Here is a 20254-nt window from a genome sequence, read left to right as displayed (position 1 = left end):
ACAACCTCAACATCAGAAGTTCCTTCAAACTTCTAATGTTTGAAGGAACATTAGAAGTGGTTCTTGAAGTGGTTCCTTCACCACTTCAAGACAATTGATCTTCTTAAAGATTAATTGTCTTTAAGTGATACCCGCAGCACTCATCTGTTATAGTTTGTCTGAACCGGGTCTTTTGTCTCTTATCTGCAACCTCATAGGCCTCACGGTTCTCTGGACTCCTGTTCAGAACATTTTCAATCAACTGCGCTTTTGCAGCAAAAAAGGACTTTTCTTTGTCCTTCTTGACATAATATTAATTCTACCTCTTGTAGTACAGTAGGGCCCACTCATATGGCATGTTAAGTTCCTGAGCATGTCATGATGAAAAAGTAGAACAAGCACCGAACATAATGAACATAGATATAATTGAAAACCGCCGAAAAGTGGGACTCCACTGTACGACACTACTTGAACATTTGGTTCATCCATGTCCATAATGTAGTTGAAATTTACCTATAAATAACTTAAATCTATTAGATCGTAGATATAGCTTAGCTTAATTTTCAGCACTCACCTCATAGTAATCCACTTAGTTTGTTGAAAGTTTCATGACGTAGATAGTGGTTATGAGATTCTAATAACTTAAAGAAATTATAAATTTAAAAATTACTAAATTATGAGCTTTAAAAGTTTGCTTAAGAAAGGTTTGCCTTTTAAATTTATAATTTCTTTAAGTTATTAGAATCTCATAGCCACTATGTACGTGGTGAAACTTTCAACAAACTAAGTGTAACTTAAGCAAAGCTATATCTATGATCTAGTCATTACATCACAGCACATAAGGACTCCTTAATATATCATCACTTAAGTCTATTTGTAACGTTAACGGATGAATGATAGCTGATCCAAATATGTAACAAACAAAACAGCCAAAAACAGTGCAGAATTTCGAAACAGACTTAATTAAGCTTTTTCTGCTAGCTTGGGGATATCCCATCCCCAGCTGCCTGGCCCAGACCATTTGGAGGCAAAGCTTCTTCAGCTGGTTTTGACTCATGGGGAAAAAAGCAAAAATGTTTGTTACAAATCACCGAAAAAGAGCAGAATCATTTTCCTTGTGTAAGGCATTAATGTTAATGTCCATAGAGGGATACAAATTTATCAGTACAGCATATCATTAGCAAGATGTCTAGTTTATGTATGCTAGTTTAACGGTGATTGTAATTTTTTGTCTATAGTTATAAAGGAACAAATATATCATTCTGGTTAAGTAAACATGGTATCGTATTTTTATTTATTGAAGTCAAATTCAACAGAAAATATCATTATATCCTCTTAGTAAAGGTCTTAATATTAAAAGGTAATAATTGGGTGGAAGATGCAGTCAGTGTTTTGTAACATGTGTCTGGTAGATTCATCAGGGGACCCATTGAGGGGTTTTATTGTCTTAATTCACCTTAAATAAAGCTAACACATTACTAACAAAGTTTATAAAGGGTGGCAGGGCACGGTTTGATTTATTTCAGTTTGATTGATTTCAAATGCATAAAGAAATGATGCAGATTCACTAACTTGCATCATAGTTTGAAGCTTTATAGCTCTAGAATTCTACTAGTCTGAGCAGTTAAATTTTAACTTCTAACCATTGAACTTTGGTTGGAAGTTAAATGATAAATAGGCAAGACAGTTTTAGAATTTGTGTTAGCCCATTCATCAGTGGTAATCTGGAGATTGTAAAGAGCAACACTCACTCTTGCTAATGATAAAGGCTATGTGCTAATTCAAGTCTTTGATGGTCATTGTACAACTGATCAGATGCAGCCCTAGACTAGCTGCCAGCAACTGGTATTTAGGCAAATAATTCAGTCAATGACCCTCCTCCTAAACCTGATGGCAAAAGGAGGCTGAAGCTTTATGGCAACCTACAATTGGCCACTATGGTTAAGTAGTCTGTGTGATTTATACAGGTAAATTGTAAAGACTATGCCTTGCACTCATCATAGTCTTGCACTGAAAGTTAGGATCAATTTCCCTCATTAGTAAGTGGAATTCTGTTTATTTGCATCTCTCCATGTAAGGCTTTTGTGGATTTATTGGATGATTGTTTTCTAAATCAGCATGTTTGGGAGGCAACTAAAGGGAGTAATACTCTTGATCTGATTATCAGTAGTGATTCTTCATGCATTAAGAATCTGTAGATAAAGGAACCATAGGTGGCAGTGATCACAATGTGCTGAAGTGGGATTTATTCAAAGAGGTAACTACCATCAAGGGTAAATGGAAGGGTTTTTGCTTTCTAAAAGGTGACTACGGTGGTCTGAGAGAGTATTTAAATTCCATACGGTGGAACCAACTGATGATGTTACCAACAGCAAATTCAAAATGGGAAGCATTCAAAGAATTAATCTTGGAAGCTACTAGGCTTTACATGCCAACTAAGAAATATTGTTTAAGGTTTAGGCCTAAATGGATGTCAGATGAACTAATGAGACATCTGGCAGAGAAATAAAATATGTGGGATACATATAAATTAATGGATGACATGGAAGCCTATGATAGATATAAGCTGGTCTGTCACAAAGGAGATTAGGCAGGAAAAGGCAGATTATGAGAAATCTTTGGCAAAGGATGCAAAGAAAAACAGCAAAGAATTCTTTTTCTATGTAAACTCTAGAAGGAAAGGGATGAATCAGATTGTTCCACTGGATATTGATGGTTCAACTGTTGATGATCCTGCTCAGGTGGTTAACAAACTAAATGAGTATTTTGCATCTACATTCACACATTAGGAGTTATTCAGAGAGGGGGAATGCCAGAGGTGAATTAAACTCTGGCCGTGAGCTAGATGATTTTTGTAATAACTGAGAGGAAAGTGGAGGAGAAATTGTTGAAGATAAACATGAAAAAGGCACCCGGGGTGTATGGGATCTATCCAGTTATGTTAAAGGAGGCAGCAAAGGAAGTAAGCAAACCCTTAGCCATAATTATGAAAGCTTCCTTGGACTCAGGGGAGGTACCCATGGACTGGAGATGAGCAAATGTGACCCAGTTCACAAAGGAGGACCAAAGGGCGACACAAATAATTATAGACCTGTTAGTTTGACCTCTGTTCCAGGGAAATCAATGGAGTCACTGGTTAAAGAAGCACTGCAGGATCATCTAGACAAGACTTCAGTTATAGCTTGGACACAGCATGGTTTTGATAAGGGAAAGTCTTGTGTGACCAATTTTATTGGATACTATGATGTGGTCACAAAGGAACTGGATACAGGGAATAAATTGGTATCAAATATTTGAATCTTAGAAAGGCTTTTGATACTGTTGCACATGGAAGACTGCTGCACAGATTGGAGCAGTGTGGCATTGGAGGCAAATTGCTGCTGTGGATAAAGCGATGGTTGAGTGGGAGAAGGTAATGTGGTAATCAATGGTCACTGCTCTTTGTGGACTGATGTTATTAGTGGATTCCCTCAGGGTTCATTGTTGGGTCCATTGTTGTTTTCTGTATTTATAGATGATATTGATGATGGTATATCAGACTTAATGTCCAAATTTGCAGATGATACGATGGTTGGCAGGGTTGGTAAGGACACTAATGACAGTACACTGCTGCAACAGGATGTAGAAAAGTTGAGCAGATGGACTGAGAGGTGGCAAATGAAGTTTAACATTGACAAATGTAAAGTACTACATACGGGAAGCAGTAACACCAGAGTGACGTGTCAACTCTGTAGTACTACACTGACAGTGGTAGAGAATGAAAAGGACCTGAGGGTAAATGTGCAGGCAGATATGAAGTTTTCTGAACAGAGCAGATGGTCTGCAAGAGTAGTTCATGGTGTCTTGTCAATGATATACAGGACGTTTTCTAGCAGGGATAACGTGGTGATTATCCCCTTGTATAAGGCAATGGTCAGGCCACACCTTGAGTACTGTATACAGGTCTGGAGGCCTCATTTTAAGAAGGATGTAGAGCTGTTGGAACGGGTACAGCGAAGGGCGACAAGATTAGTGAATAGAACCAAAGGTTGCTGTTATGAAGAAAGGCTTAAGTTTTGCAGATTACAGTGTCTGGAGACTAGACACCTGCGAGGTGATCTGATTGAGGTGTATAAAGCCTTGAATGCTTTGAGCATCGTTAATGCTGATGGGATTCTTCCTCTTGCTCAGAATAATTACCTGAGAGGGCATAAATTGAGGAAAGACAGTTGTAGGACAGATGTGTGGAAGTTTGCCTTTAGCCAACGGGTGGTTGATTGGTGGAACAGACTTCCATCTTTTGTTGTAGAAGTTGATTGCCTAAATAAATTTAAGGCTGAGCCGGACAGGTATTTGGAACGAACGGAAGGGTGAAATGGGAGCGTTTTTTTTTTTTTTTCCTTCTTTCTGGCTGATGCTGTATAAGCTTGCTTTCTTGCATCGTATGCCTGATAACTGAAAATAAATATGAAAAAAAAAAATCATGTTAAATATATTGTAGCAAAATTAAAATTAAAATATTTTTGAATATTTTATTTAAAAGCTGTGTTTAGTGATATAAAAATTGGATTTCTCTGAACCACATAGAATGAAGAAATTTCAATTTAATCACTGAAATCACCTTTGAAAACGGTAGAATGGATCATCTTCGTTTTTTTTTTTTTTTTTTTAATAGAAAATCATATAGTACAGAAATTTTTTTATATACTGTATTTTATATAGTATATAAAAAATCGTATATTTTTTCTATAAAAAAATACTATTTTTTTATATAAAAAATATAATATTTTACAATACTATATTTTTTCTTCACTTCTGATTAATATATGTAAAGGAACAAAAGTGTAGAATATAGGTTAGATATACACTGGTGTTCAAAGAAAGTGCATCATCTTGGAATTTCACATTTCTAACGCTTTTTTGCAATGGTATGTTACATTAATGACTAACATCACAAATAGAAATTATTATTATTATTACTAGCCATATAGTGCAAGGAAGCCTGAGGCTTATGCTGCACCAACCAAAAAAAAAAAAAAAAAATTTCCGAGTTACCCAAAGAGAGAGAGAGAGAGAGAGAGAGAGAAGTAGAAAGGAATCACCAAGAAACAGAAGAATGGTGATATCCAGCTGAGGACCCTGGGTGTGCCAAGCCCATACTTACCAGATGTGAGCCCATGGGGTAATATAAACAAAAGGTATTTATTAATAGATAAGGCAAAGCTAAGTAATATTTGACAGGTACTGTCAAAATTTTCCAAATTGAGCATTTGCAACTGTTATACAACAGTTTTGGTAAAAAAAAAAAAAAAAAAAACTGCAGCCATTCTCAACCCACTGCAGGATGGAAACCTCCTCAACAATTCATGTTGAGGGAAATGGATCATAATCTGCCACGCTGGTCCAGTGAGGATTGGCAGATTGACCGTGTTTGGCAGTCAGGTGCTTGAATCCCGGCGCCTCCGTAGCCAGATGGGAAGGAGCAGCAGTGCGTAGCACACGCTTCTTGATTAGACAGAGGTTCGAACCCGTCACCACCAAATACGGAGGATGCGGAAAGGTCAGGGATGACCACCGCATATCTATGGCCTTAGTTGCTAATGCTCCTAAAAAAAAAAAAAATAGCTTGAACCCCAGTCTATTCAAGGAGTGTGTACTACTGCACTCTCGCTCCTGACCACTCGGCTACAGAGGCCTAACGACACTTATGGCTGAAACATTATCAGAAGTCCTCAGTTTGCTTCACTTTGTCATTTTAAATGGAAAACAAAATGAAAAGTTCACCAGGTGCAAACTATTATTTAATTGAATCGCCTCTGGCTCTGATGACAGCAGCACACCATCAAGGCATTGACAAGATTAATTTCTGAAGATAATCAACTGATAGTTCATGGTTCCAAACATGAATTATGGCTTCCTGAAGTTCACAAAGGGTCTTTGGTTTCTTTCTGGCCACTGCAGATTCCACACGATGCATAGTTCTCTATAGGATTCAGGTCCGGGCTGTTTCCTGGCCAGCTAAGAGTTGTAATGGACCATTCTTCCAACCATTTTTTCACCTGTAACAGTAAACACGTTACTGTCAAACCTCTAATGCAGAAAAATGAAGCTAAAGTAACTACAGAAATGCCTACTTACTTTTCACCCAATGACAAGGAGCAGTCATCTTGAAAGATGCAGTTACTTAGCAGGAGGTTGAAATGGTCTCTAATGGTTGGCAGCAATTTGCTTTCCAATATAGCCAGGTATCCATTGTCATTTACGGAACCTTTTATAAACTGCAGGTGACCTACTCTGCAATATGAAATGCACCCACATATCATTTGGCTTGTAGGGAATTTCACTGTAGACACCATACAGTCTGGATGGTATTCTTCACCAAGTCTATGGTGAATTGTTTGTCTCCCATCAGAGCCATGTAGGCTAAATTTCTTCTCATCTGAGAAAATAACTGACTTCCACTGCTTGGGGGTCTATTTACCATGCTCCTTACGCCAAATTAATCTAGCCCTTTTCATTTTTTGTGTGAGCAGGGGCTTCTTCTTAGGACGACGGGCTACAAGTCCATTTTTGAAAAGCTGTCTTCTTCTGACTGTTACTGCACTTGCTACCACTCCTGTATGTTCTTCCCATTCTCTTTTCAGCTCAGACGAAGAAGCTTTATGGTTTTTAAGGCATAAGTGCTTCAAAACGTGGTCCTGTTTTGCCGTAGAGACTCGTTTGCATCTGGTTCATTTTTTTCTTATCAGCAAGAACCAGTATTCTTGAGTTTGGAAAGAAATCTACTCACTGTCAACTGATTACAAGACACTCTATCAGCAATACGATGGGAAGAACGCCCTTTCTCACGTAAAGCAACAATAACACTCTTTCTTCGTGGTGTCAACTGCACGTAACTTGCCATCCTGACAAGCAAGGAATGACTGCATCTCTTTCAGGGTGTGCTTATATAGCTGAAAGTAACAGCTGATGCAATATTACGTCATCACATACTCATAGCAGTCTTATCTGATGCAATCTATAAGAAGTATTGCCGTATACTTAGGTTATTCTGATGACAGTTACAATTTTTAGGGGTGATGCACTTTCTTTTAACACCAGTGTATATACTAAGTTATTGCATGTGATAATCAATAGTGAAGATCTCGAAAACTTCGCATTGTCAATAGTTGATAAAATGTCTTACTTCGTTATATGGTATAATGATTCAGCTAAAGTTTAATTATTTTAATTTAACTAAAAATATTGTTTTCAGTTAAACCAAACTGAAAAATAATTATTTTATGACACCTAAAAATGTTGATTTTCTTAGAATATTGAAGAAATATGGCTCTCCATTCTTTCACTATCACAGTGTTTTGGAAGTAACCTTCATGTAATTTTTGATGCAATACCAGTGCAGACTCTTCCAGAAGTAAGTTGAAATTTCAGCTGGATAAAAAGATAAAGTGTAATAGTGATTTATAATAATTATTTTTAATTTTTTATTTTAAACTTCTCATTTAATACAAATAAGTATATATATGAACATTACTGACCTATTAATTCAGTAAAACATATTTTATTATAAGTTTAATGAATAACAGTTGTAAATTAGTAATTGATTTACTAATTGATCATTACTCCATATGTATATATAACATGTGGAGTGTGTTATGTTCAATCATTCCAATTTTTTTATTCTCTTAGAGAGAAAAAAAATATTTTTTTTTCATTTTATTTCTCTGGTTGGGATTATATATTCCCATTTATTTTCTCTTTTTGTTTCATAATGTTACATATTATGAGAAGGGATGATAAGAGCCAGTGGCGCCTCCATAGCCAGGTGGGCAGGAGCGGCAGTGCGTAGCACACGCTTCTTGATTAGACCAGGGTTCGATCCCGTCACCCAAATACGGAGGATGCAGAAAGGTCAGGGAATGACCACCGCATATTCCCGCAGCAATATGGCCTTAGTTGCTAATGCTCCTAAAAACCAAATAACAAACCTAAATGTTAAGAGCCAGCATAAACCATGGCTCTTAACTAGGCTGCCTGTTGTCTCCACTCCTTTTCCCTTCAGTTATGGACCCAGAGTAGCTCACCTCCCCACCTCTCCTCCACACTCTCTCAATGTGATTGTTTTATGAGAGATTGATTGCTTAGTTCTGGTAGATGTTGCATGAGGTAAATACAATTAATTCTGGTTAATCGGGGCAGCTTTATTTGGGGCAAATCCTAAAAAACAGAACCCAATCGAGAAAATAGTCAGGGTTTACTTCGCTTAATTGGAACCACATGCCATTTAATTGGGGCAGGAGACCACAGCACTGGAGATTACCCTACAATTGTCTCCGACCGAACCACGAAGTACGGTCGGATTTCTGGAGGTCACAACCATAAAACAATTAGCAGTCACCTGTTTATTGGGCTTTTCTGTTAGTGCAATCTATCATAAATGGATAGTAAACTCGATCTTATTGAATTTGCAATAATACCGGCAGCTGGAATTCTGTGGATTATTATGGCGAAATGTGTTTACACTTCCATGAAATCTTCAATAATATAAAAAAATTAATTTTCAGAATCTTCTCTTCATTCCTATTTTAAAGCTTTGTAACTTGTTACTCCGTTCTCACTTACATGTATCGTGTTACTTGCAATTTGTGAGTGCTGTGTTCTTTGTTATTGATTGCTTATCTTTGTACTGTTTTAAATTTTAACCTCCACCCACAGATTTCAGTGAACAGAAATAGAAATGTCAACTTGTTAGTATATACATATTACAGTATGTATTAATTATTCCGATTATCACGTATATTCTTCTGATTTTCACGTATCATTTAATTTTTTATTGGTATGATAATAAAGGGCAAATTTGTGCTTAATATATCTTTACTTTTATAGCCTGGATAATATTCCTCCTATTTTCGCTAATTAGAATTGCTGTTTAATAGAATTAAAATTCAATTCACAAATGTGATCACACGATGACTGGTGCTTACTACATATCGTATAGTGAATGGTACTTTACAATGGTGAGTCCATCGTAATGTTATTTGATTGTACAGTGAACCGATTGTATTTTTAACTATTTACGTGAAACTTTGGATAATTGGGGCAGCTGCTTAATCGGGCCAAAATTCACTAGCCCCGATGTGTCCCAAATAACTGGAATTGACTGTATAAATAAATGTTCCCCAATGATCTGCTGTTATCCATATTTACAGTGTGTTTCAAAAATGATGGTCAGTAATTTAAAGGTGAAAAGTACAAACTAAAATAAGCAAAAAATTCCCGGTGAACATCGGGCCACAAATGAACCGTTTTGGAGATAATGCACATTTTCTGTTGAGATCTGCCACTGACTATGGGAGCACTCTGGGAGGGTAGTCTGTATTGCTGAGACTTTGTACATGCTGGATATGGTAGGGGTAAAATAATTGGCGATGTAAAATTCGCCACACACTGCTATGACTCGGTACGTGCACTTGCAGAGCAACCCTCCTTGTCGAAATTCCTGGATTTTGTTTCATTCTTTCTAACACTCTTTCCTCAACATCAGGTGTTATGCTTCTGGGCCTACCTGCTCGTACTCCATGTGCAAAATGCCCATGTTCTCTAAGGCATTGATGTACTCTGATGAATGTGTGCCTGTTGCGCTGTCTTCACTTGGGAAATGCTTCTTGGTACAAAGTGCTTCCTCGAGTGCCATTGGTTTTACCATACATGAAGTGCATGTCTGCATACTCTTTGTTGCTGTAACCTCTTTCCATATTGACTCTCCTTTGACAAGTACTAGTATGCCTGTTATGCCTCAGAGCATTGAGAGAGGGGAAACGGAGAGAATGAGCATAACCTAACCCAAACAAACCAAGTCTGTGATGGATCCCAAGTAGAAATATGCAATATCTCGAAAACGATTCACCTAAGGACCCATGTTTACTAGGCTTTTTTTTGCATATTGTAGTCTGTACAATTCACCTTTAAATTATTGACCATCACTTTTGAAACACCCTGTATATCATTTTTTTTTTTTTTTTTTTTTTTTCTCCCTTTGGAATTTTTCATCTCACAATTAAGCAGTTCTAATTTGCAGAATGAAAATTAGAACCACTTGATTGAACAGGTGATGAAGTGTGAGTGTAATAGAAAATTGATTAAAAATAAACAAGAAATTTGTTATTGCCTATAAACTGCATCAGAAAAAGGGAGCTCAAAAGTGGGCGAGGGCCTTACATAAAGTGCTCTTCTGACATGTAAACTTTGACTAGTCTTTATTAGAATGCCTTGCAGCAAGCTTGTTGAGTTTTAATGCAGATCCTTTTCTGGTAGTGGTTAAACTATAGATTCATCCATATGTGTCTTGGCTCATTTCAGGTTATCTTGAACATGTACTATCATGATTTTCAGTAGTTTATAAGGGTGGCTCTGTCTTTATGAAAAAGAAATGTGTGATGTAACTCTTGGTGCATATGCCCAGTTGATGCCACATCATTCCAGATGTGCCAGAACTGGCCATCTATCTCTGATGTTGATATTGATATTTTTGAATATGGGATTAATTGAACATAGGCCGCTGTAGCCTAGTGGTCAGGCGCGCGGGTGCATAAGTACACGTGCCTTGAGTGACCAGGGTTCAAGCCTGTGACTACTGAATACGGTGCTGTTTCTTGTATTCTATCTATCTTGTGAACTCCTCTGACCGTTTGGTTGTCCTGAAGTATAAACAGAAAATTTATTTATTTAAATACTACCATAACACCAGTTTTTATGCAACTAAGAAACCTGCCATATTGTTTGTTTGGTTGGTTTTTAGGAGCATGAGCAACTAAGGCCATATTGCTCCAGGATATGCGGTGGTCATTCCTTGACCTTTCCACATCCTCCGTATTTGGTGGTGACGGGCTCGAACCCCGGTCTAATCAAGAAGTGTGTGCTGCGCACTGCTGCTCCTTCCCACCTGGCTACGGAGGTGCCACCTGCCATACCTTATACAGGGTGTTTCCATTAAAATGCACTGGACTTTATCTTTCCTATTTTATGATTAAGTTATTTTGATCTGTTTTGTCATATTTGGGCTGCATTTTTGAATGATGGTTAAATTGGACTAAATATTACCATTTAGATTTTACGATTTCTTTTATAATTAGGCAGATTTAAATTTTGTCTAATCAACTGCTTTTATTTCAATTGGAAGGTTTTTCCCTGTACCTGGTTTAGTCTAAAAACATCAATGGTTTACCACTGTATGTGGTAATTGCTTTTTGATAGGTGCATTTAGCTGTGTTGTACAACTAGCCATATAAGAGCAGTTTTGTCGCATCTCCTCTTGCAAATAATGACGAAAGAAATAACATCCAAAAGAATTACTTTAAAAAAAAATTCTGTCGTTGGAAGGTAGCAATTTCAAGGAATGGAAATTTAAGGGATAAAAAAAGTAAATGTGCAATAATAAATTCATTATTAGGAATTAAAAAGAAGAGATAAACAAAACAGGAATGGATATTCTGCTATTTTGGCCATTTTCTTTCAACAAATAGTTATCAGTAACTTGAACAACATCGCGTGGTAGTTACTATTATTGCCACAAATGAGGGGTAACAATGCAACTAAAAACAATGGCAGATTCAAATAATTTTAATCTAATAACAAACCAGCAGTTAAGCACACAAATAATTTACAACATTCTGCATTGTTTGTAGGAAAGAATGACACATCAAGTAATAATTTAAATGATATAGTTTCAAAAGCAAGTTTAAACTACAGTACAAAATAAAGAACCACAGTCTTATTTGAGCGTAGGGGTGTTGGTTTAAATATCCCATAAATTTCCATGTTTTTGCTGATGCACTGGGAATTACAAATACATTGTAGGACAGAATTTTATCCAAATATGGACTTGAATTGGCCCTTTGTTTGGCCAGCCAAGTCCGAATGCATGCTAGAGCATGGTGGAAACATGAAACTTGCATCTTGTGCAGTGTTGGTTGAGCCACATAAACTGACTAAAGAACACAGTGAAATTCATTAGAAGGATAACTTTTTGGTGCTTATTCACATGTACATTTGTAAAATCATTTGAAAGCATGTTTTCCAAATTTGATTTGAGTGAGATGGTAATTCTTATGGAGAATGCAGCTTCAATGCCTTTTAAATATGCATCATACATACTTTTGTACTACTATAATTTTGTGTGATTATGTGTCACTTCTCTTCTTGCAAATAATGACAAAAGGAATAAAATTCAAGCAAGATTATTTTCCAAGAGACATCCTCAGAGGCTGCAAACATCATATACCACAATCATATATGTTGCGAATCGGTTTTTGCTACCTGGAAGCACGATTCATAAAAAAATAAAAAATAAAAAAAGAATACAAATGTGTACAGGATTTTAAACACCTTCACTTAGATGATGTTATGGCTTTCTTCCTATCACATCCGACTATCAGTGTCCGGGAAACTTCTTTCACATGGGATCAAACACACGCAAATTTCGAGGATCCTTCAAAGAAACAAACTGCATCTCTGTCATTTGTTTTACAACAGAGTTTGCATGAAGGTGATGACACAATATGACAGGAATTTTAATTTTCTGTTACCAAAGTAGAAGAAAATCCCAGTTTTGTCAGCAGTATCCTGTGGACTGGAGGCCACCTTCATCAAGAGGCACAATTCTCTCTACTGCGGGTTCTATCCATTAAATTCCATACTATTACAGAAATACTCATCATCAGGTGAGATGATTTATCAATGTGTGGCATATGGGGGAGACAAAGTTGTCGGCCCAGATTTCTTGATGGCATGCTCAAAGAGTCAAAATATTCTGTATTTGACTGGTTAAAATGTTCTGTAAACATCGAAACCCAACAATATCTTTGGTTCTTGCATAATGGCACCACCACTGCACAAAATTATTAGTAGAAAAACAGTGTGTGTGACACATTTAAAAGTCGGTGTATAAGATATGGGAAGTTGTGTGTCTTGACCACCATGTTCCCCCAATCTACCCCTTTAGACTTTTCTTTTGGAATTTCATTAAAGTAAAAGTGTATGAAACACCCACTGATAATTCAGATGATCTCAAAAGGAGAGTATGTAATGCCTGCACTGAAATTAAGAGTGTTATTCTAAAGAGCATTTGTTCCATTTTTTTTAATTATAGGTTAAAAGCTTGTATTGGTTGAGGGAAAGCATGGCTGAGTTTATGTATAACATTTAATGCACAAGTTGGCTTTCTTTCAAAACTGTGCTGCCAAAAAACCAGTGTAGAATGCTGGAAATTAATTGTGTGGTGTTTATTTGCTGTTTTGTTATAAGATTAAAATTATTTGAATATGCCGTTGTTATTTTTTGTTACAATGCCACTTATTAGTGGAAATAATAGCAGCCATACAATGTTGTTGAAGTTACTGATGATTGAACTTTAATAACAAATGGCCAGAATCACTAGTTAAGCACTGAAATATCATTCCCATTTCATTTATCCCTTCTTTTTCAATTTCTAACAAGTTTATTATTGTGCATATGTTTTTTCCCCTGCTTTCTGAAATTGCTGCTTTCCACCCAAATTTTTTTTTTAAATACTTTTGAATGCTATTTCTTTCATCATTATTTGCAAGAGGAGGTGCAATGCATAACTGCCTTTTGTACAGCTAACTGTTTGACACACAGCTAAATGCATCTATTAAAACGTGACCATCACATGCAACTGTTGCATTTGTCTGTTTTTTCCTTCAAATAACATGGTTTAAGTTCATTTCAAAAGTACATCAGTTATGTTTTAGACTAAACCAAGGAGGCGGAACAAATGTTAGAAGTTCAAACTCAAAGGTTCTAATCACAGAAGTAGTTGAACTTCCCTATAACAAATTCGATAAATCCAGCAAAAAAATTCGTTATAGAGAAATTTCATTATACGGAGAATATCTTTTTTATTAGAAATTGTTATCTAATTAGAAAATGAAAATGAATCTACATTTATTTTTAATGTATTTTATTTCAAAAACACTTATTTACATAATTTTCGTTGGTAAGTATCACAAATTAAAAAAAAAAAATCTGTAATTTTTGTTTGCACAGTGCAATTAAAAAATGTCTGATTCTCAAAGAAAACCCCACATTTGTTCAGAGCATTAAAAACATTATCAGGAACATTTTCACAAAACTGTAGACCCATACGAATCGTTTTAAAAGCGTTAATCATTTCTTCGCGAGTTGGCTTTTCTACGGGTTGTTTTGAGGCGTCTTCAACGTCATCGCTAATTTCTTCATGATCGTGGTCACGTCTGACACTGTTCAGCAGTATTTCATCTTCATTTGGATGTTCTGCTGTAGTCAGATCTTGATCTACATAAACATGACTATCCAGTGTTATTTCATTTTCGATGTTTCCGGACGATTCTAATATGTCCAAAAGTTTTTCAGTTGTGAAAGGAGCAGTTCATTTTGTTCATCCAGTTGTTGTTCGACTTCTGTATTCAATGCAAATCCTTCTTTTGAAAAACAATTTTGAATAGTGTTATTCGGTGACATCATTTGTCCAAACTTTTGCCAGTTCAGTGATGCAATCTCTAAGTTAATTGTAACCTCCAAGTTTCTATTGACAATTGATTGACTCATTGACAGTCTTCCTTATATTGATTGATGCATTGACAATCTTCATTATATTGATCGACGCATTAACAATCTTCATTATTATTCTCTTTCGATAATGAAATTTAAAATTTTTAATAATGCCCTGGTCCATTGGCTGGAGTTTTGACGTTATGTTTGGTGATAAAAACAACAACTTCACACTCTTAAGTTTGGAAGAAATACTGGCACAATGTGCCCGACAGTTGTCAGTTACCAACACGATTTTCCTTTTTAATTTTTTTGTTATGCGCTTGTCTAGTTTTAATATCCATTCTTCAAAAATATCACGTCATCCATGCTTTTTTATTAAAGGTGTAGTCAACTTCCAAATCACCAAATACGGAGGATGCGGAAAGGTCAGAGAATGACCACCGCATATCCCGGAGCAATATGGCCTTAGTTGCTAATGCTCCTAAAAACAAAAAAAAACAAAAAAAAAAAAAAACTTCCAAAGATTTTGTGCCTCTAAAACATCTTGGGTTTTTTGATATTCTGATGATTAAAAGTCTTAATTTTTCAGTTCCTGTCATATTTGCTCCAACTAGCACAGTGATTCTTTCTTTGCTTTGTTTTCCGCCAAAACATTTATCATCCTTAAAAGCAAGTGTTCTATTCGGTAAACATTTAAAGAATAAACCCATTTCGTGAGCATTAAAAACATCCTTACGCTCATATTCTTCCAAAATCTTCTTTAAGGTATTGTTCCTCCAACTGTTGCAATCTTCTTTGCTTACATTAACACTTTCTCCACAAATAACCTTTCCCACACTGCCCGCACCCTATTATCCAGGGTTTGGAGCCATTCCAGCACTGATGCAATTAGGCGTAACGAGATCTCCCCGTGTGAAGGTGGACCTAACCAAATGTGGTTATCCATCCCATGTGCTAAACAGGTGCCTATTACAGGCACAAGAACTCGCATCCCACCCAAGACCACTGAACCAAGACGGTATACCATCCGCCTACATTTCCTATAATCCAAACGTGTGAGGACGGATCTCAAAAATCCTGAGAAATTACAACATCAAATGCGTGCAGTTACCCTGCAGAAACTTACGTTTACTTGCCTCCAGTGTGAAGACCCCTGTCACACCTCTCTTATGCAGCAATGTAATATATCGCATCACCTTTAGAGACTGTGACAGCTGCTACATAGGAGAAACATCAAGATATCTTCAAGATCGCCTTACGGAACATAGCAGAGCAATTCGGCTTGCCGAAACTGACCAGTCCGCAGTGGCAGAACATTTTTGGGCCACCAACCATGATCTTGATCCCAAACGTGACTTTGAAATAGTAGACCACTCACGACACTTTCGCTACCGCCTATGGCTAGAGTCACTTAACATATTAAACAATCCAAAGGCGATAAACCGCCACAAAGGCATACGTCTACACCCCCATCCTAGAGACAACCACTAGAGTAAAACAGCGCATGTCTGTGCAACAACAACAGAAAATGAATAACGTGCCTCACTCTCAGCTCATTGCACTTATCCGTTGTATTTAAATCAGTTGAAAAAGAGACTCATTAGTCTTGAAAGCTACTGCTACTTATCATTATATATTTTATTATATTATATTAAACTGGGTTATCATTATATGTATATATTTCATAAGCCAGAATATCACCAGTGGATTGACACTGACAGAATCCATACCGGCGATCGTTGATCAGGTGGAAGGTTTCTAGGTAGTTTAAGAATTGGCGGTTAGTTGATGGCTCCATTACTTTAGAAAGAGTAGAAATAATTGGATGGGAGAGATTTGTCGCCCTTTTTAGGAACTGGCTGGATATGAGCAAATTTTCAAGCAAAAGGAAAAACACCTTTGGAATAAGAAAGTGAAAAAAGGCGGCAAAGAACAGGAGTAAATTCAGGAGCACAGGTTTTGAGAACAGGTGGAGAAATACCATTAGGATGTGGAGCTATCTTTGCATCAAGATTAGTCAAAATCCTTCTGACATCCTTTTGACAGATGACCACAGGAGGCATTGAAAAGAGTGTGTTGGCAATGGTGGGAGGTGTTTTACCAAGATCATTAATACATGAATTGGAAGAAAAATGGGATTTTAGCAGGTCAGCTTTATCCTTGGCTTGAAGTGACAACAGAACCATCTGGTTTTGATAGAGGTGGGAGCAGAGAGGGGCAAAAGTTGTGGCCAATAGGTTTGGCAAGAGACCAGAATGCTCGGCTACCATTAGGGCAAGAAGCAAGTTTTCTACTCTTAGCCTGTTCAAAATCTAGTTTGGACTGATCAGTAATTGTTGCGAGCTTTGGTGTAGGCAGAAAACGAAATTGAAGAATTGGAAACCAGCTAATTACAATATGCAACGTTCTTCTCTTGAACAGTCTCAGCACATTTATTAAAAAAATCAAGGTTTAGATAAAGGACAAGATTTTAAAGTAGAGTGTTGAATAAAGGATTCCATTTCAACAAGAATAATTTCGCTAATACGACCTGACATCAGAAGTTTTGAAACAGTAATCGACCAAGGAAAAGAAGAAAGGAAATCACGCAGTTCATCCCATTTTGCATTCTTGTAATGCCAAACGATACGAGGTTGGGAATAGCCGTGAGATAAAGGCTCCATTGGAGAAGAGACTATCACCAAGTTTTGATCTGAGGTGCCTAAAGGACCACTCACTTCAACCATGTACTTAGAAGGGTTGTTTGTGAGAAAAAGATCAAGCGTGTTAGCTGTATGGTTAGGATTGAGCGGTATCCTTGTAGGTAAATGAACAATCTGTGCAAGGTCATTAGTAATTGCAAAAGCCTCAGCAGCTCGACCAGCTGGGTTGGTGTGAGTAGAAAACGGCCGGAGTTGTTGAACATTAAAATCACCAAGGATAATTACCTCACTGTTAGGAAAGTTGGACTGGAGAAAGTCAAGTTGAAAAAAGAGAGGAAGTCAAAGAGCTCCAAGTGATTAGTGGAGTTGGGAGAATGGTAGAGACAACAAATGGAATTTTACACAATGAGGTGGAGAGATTTTAAGCCAGAGAAGATCGAAAAGAGGAGATTCCAAATTAACAAGTCTCTGACATGGAATATCGGAAAGACATATGCACAAGTACCGCCTTTGAGGCGAAAGGAATCATACAGCAAATAGTTTGGGCAACTGAGATGAGCAGTAGTTGAATCAACTGATAACTGAGATTCTGTCAGAAAAAGTACTGGGGTTTGGCAGACTGCAAGTGGAAATGGATGTTGTTGAGATTAGAATTGAGACCTTGTATATTTGTGAAATGAACTAGGAAGGATTTCGGAAGTTTAGATCTTTTCGCAGATAAGCTTACTCTATTAGTTTGACAACATGATGTTCATCATAACCTCAAAGATCATCAGTTATACCGCATGATGGAAGAGATGAGCAAGGGTTGACCAGATCTTAGCTCTGGAGACTAAACATGGGTTCCACCACTTCAAGCCTCCAATAAGCAAAGTGGTGATATTGCACCGGTTGATGAGTCATCTACTACCTAGTATTGCCTGGTAACACAGAGGGGCGGCATTCCTCCATGTGGGGGTGCCTCCGTAGCCAGGTGGGAAGGAGCAGCAGTGCGTAGCACACGCTTCTTGATTAGACCGGGGTTCGAGCCTGTCACCACCAAATACGGAGGATGCGGAAAGGTAAGGGAATGACCGCCGCATATCCCGGAGCAATATGGCCTTAGTTGCTAATGCTTCTAAAACAACAAACAAACATCCTCCATGTGGTGTGGTGTGGGCACCACACCTTGATCCCCTGCTTACGTTGGTTCGCACCTGGGTAATCACCCACTGTGTGCTTGTGCATGGAGGTTATACCCAGGATTACTAACAGTCCCACCATTGTGAAGGTGCAAGCAGTGGATTTGGCTGTCACAGACCTTCCGGACTTCACTGAAATTGGGTCCACTTAACTTGAATGTCACCCGAATATCAGTTCCATCAGCGTTTTAGACTCCCAGGTAGCAAGTACAGCTTGTCTGGCATATTTGAGAGAATATCTGTGACATCCCCAAGGACCTATTTTATTTTATATTGACCTTTATAAGTAGCCATATAGTTCTAGATAAGCTGGTTATTTTTAATTTAGGTAAGTTTTTGTAGATTACTACGTAAAACCGTTGTTTTGTTCAAATCTTGTAGCCATTGTTTTTGTATAGAGTGGTAAGGAATTGTGGTAACTAGGTAGCTCTAACCTAAAATTATATAGCGTAATTCCCATCCCTGCATTTAGTATTCTATTAGATAGTGTAGTATTGACAATTGATTGATTAAATTTATTGATCTTATTAATTTAAAATATCATGCTTCAGACTAGAGCAGAAAAGCAACGGGCACAAAGTGGCAGGAGTGCTGTGACACGGGGGTGAACTGAGGGGAGCAATTCTCCAATGCATCACAGCCTAAAAAAATGTGCAACCTATGAAATGTTTGCCAAACTCTCTGGAACAGAACATGATCTAGCCAAGGAGGATGTCTTTGTGTGTGCCAGGTGCAGAGAGTGTCTAGAAATTAGGCGTCAGCTCAGCGTTCTGATCGGCATCTATGAGTGCTTGAGGTGTAGGGTAGATGCCCTCGAAGAAATTAATGAGGGGCCCGTCAAGCTCTCAGCTGCCCAGCTCAATGCCAGAGCTCACTCCTGGGCATCAGGCAACACAGCAGCAACCTCCAAGGCAAAATGTGCTGGTCCCACAGGAGTTAGTTATCGTCAATGACTATTGTCGGGGAGATGGGAAATATGTGTAAAAAGGATAGATGGAATAGGACCAGGGTATGTCTGCCAAGAGCAAAAGTTGATGATGTTGTAAAGCGTATATCATCTTTTAAGGTGCACAAAGGGTGGTATTGTTGTACACATTGGCACCAATGACATTAAGAGTAGATCTGCAGATTTACTTAACAAGTACAGGTCAATGTTGCAAAAAAGTCGTGAATTAGGGTTTAATTTGAAAGTGTCTGCAATTCTGCCCAGACACGATAGGAGGGAGTATATGATGAGAGCCTTGTCAATCAATTCAGCCCTGGAGGAAATGTGCAAGGTTGAAGGGGCAAAATTTTTTTCAGCCTTGTCTTGCTTCTACAGGGATGAGATACACTTAAATAGAAAGGGTGCAAGAATATTTGCTGATGCTATCGAGGCAGTGTTAGATGGATCGGAAAAATGCTAGTGCATCCAGTTGATATAGATGAACTAAAAGGTTAAAAGTAGCTGCAGGCAAAGGTGAAGGTGTTTCTTGCACTACTTCTATTAGAATAAGCACTGGTATGGAGCGAGGGATGTTAGGGGTTTCAGGGACTGATGGCAATCATCGTGAAACAGGTGGGTATATGCGATGTGTTAGGGTAACTAATATAAGAATAGGTACATATATACTTTTATATATACCAATGCTAGAAGTATAGTAAATAAATTTGATGAATTTGAAACGTTGGTCAAGACATCAAAGGCAGATATTGTTGGGATAGCAGAGACGTGGTGTCACACAGATATAAGGAATGCTGAACTGCAAAAACATAAAATGAAACGAAGTGCATCCAGTTGATATAGATGAACAGTGCACTGTTGAGTCAGTTTGGTGAGACATAAGCACTGCGAAAGCAAAAATAAGAGTAGGAGTGTGTTATAGGCCTAATGACTCGAATGAATACAATGAACAATTGTACAGAGAAATAGAGTGGGCTAGT

General features: G+C 37.6%; 1 protein-coding gene across 4 annotated transcripts in view; it reads left to right on the top strand.

The window, feature by feature from the left end:
* Positions 1-20254, top strand: part of HPS4 (Hermansky-Pudlak syndrome 4 protein) — a 264255-nt gene that overhangs the window by 83919 nt on the left and 160082 nt on the right. For all 4 annotated transcript variants that reach the window (XM_090384360.1, XM_090384353.1, XM_090384371.1 and 1 more), the window contains one exon: positions 7271-7372. In XM_090384360.1, the coding sequence (XP_090240486.1) occupies positions 7271-7372 (102 nt within the window). The remainder of the gene's footprint in view (positions 1-7270; positions 7373-20254) is intronic.

The sequence above is a fragment of the Mastigoproctus giganteus genome, chromosome 1, assembly GCF_048544385.1.
Source record: "Mastigoproctus giganteus isolate SK-2022 chromosome 1, ASM4854438v1, whole genome shotgun sequence".
In the NCBI taxonomy this organism is placed as follows: Eukaryota; Metazoa; Arthropoda; class Arachnida; order Uropygi; family Thelyphonidae; genus Mastigoproctus; species Mastigoproctus giganteus.
The sequence above is the reverse complement of the archived record's forward strand: the minus strand, read 5'-3'. Positions and strand labels throughout refer to the sequence as shown.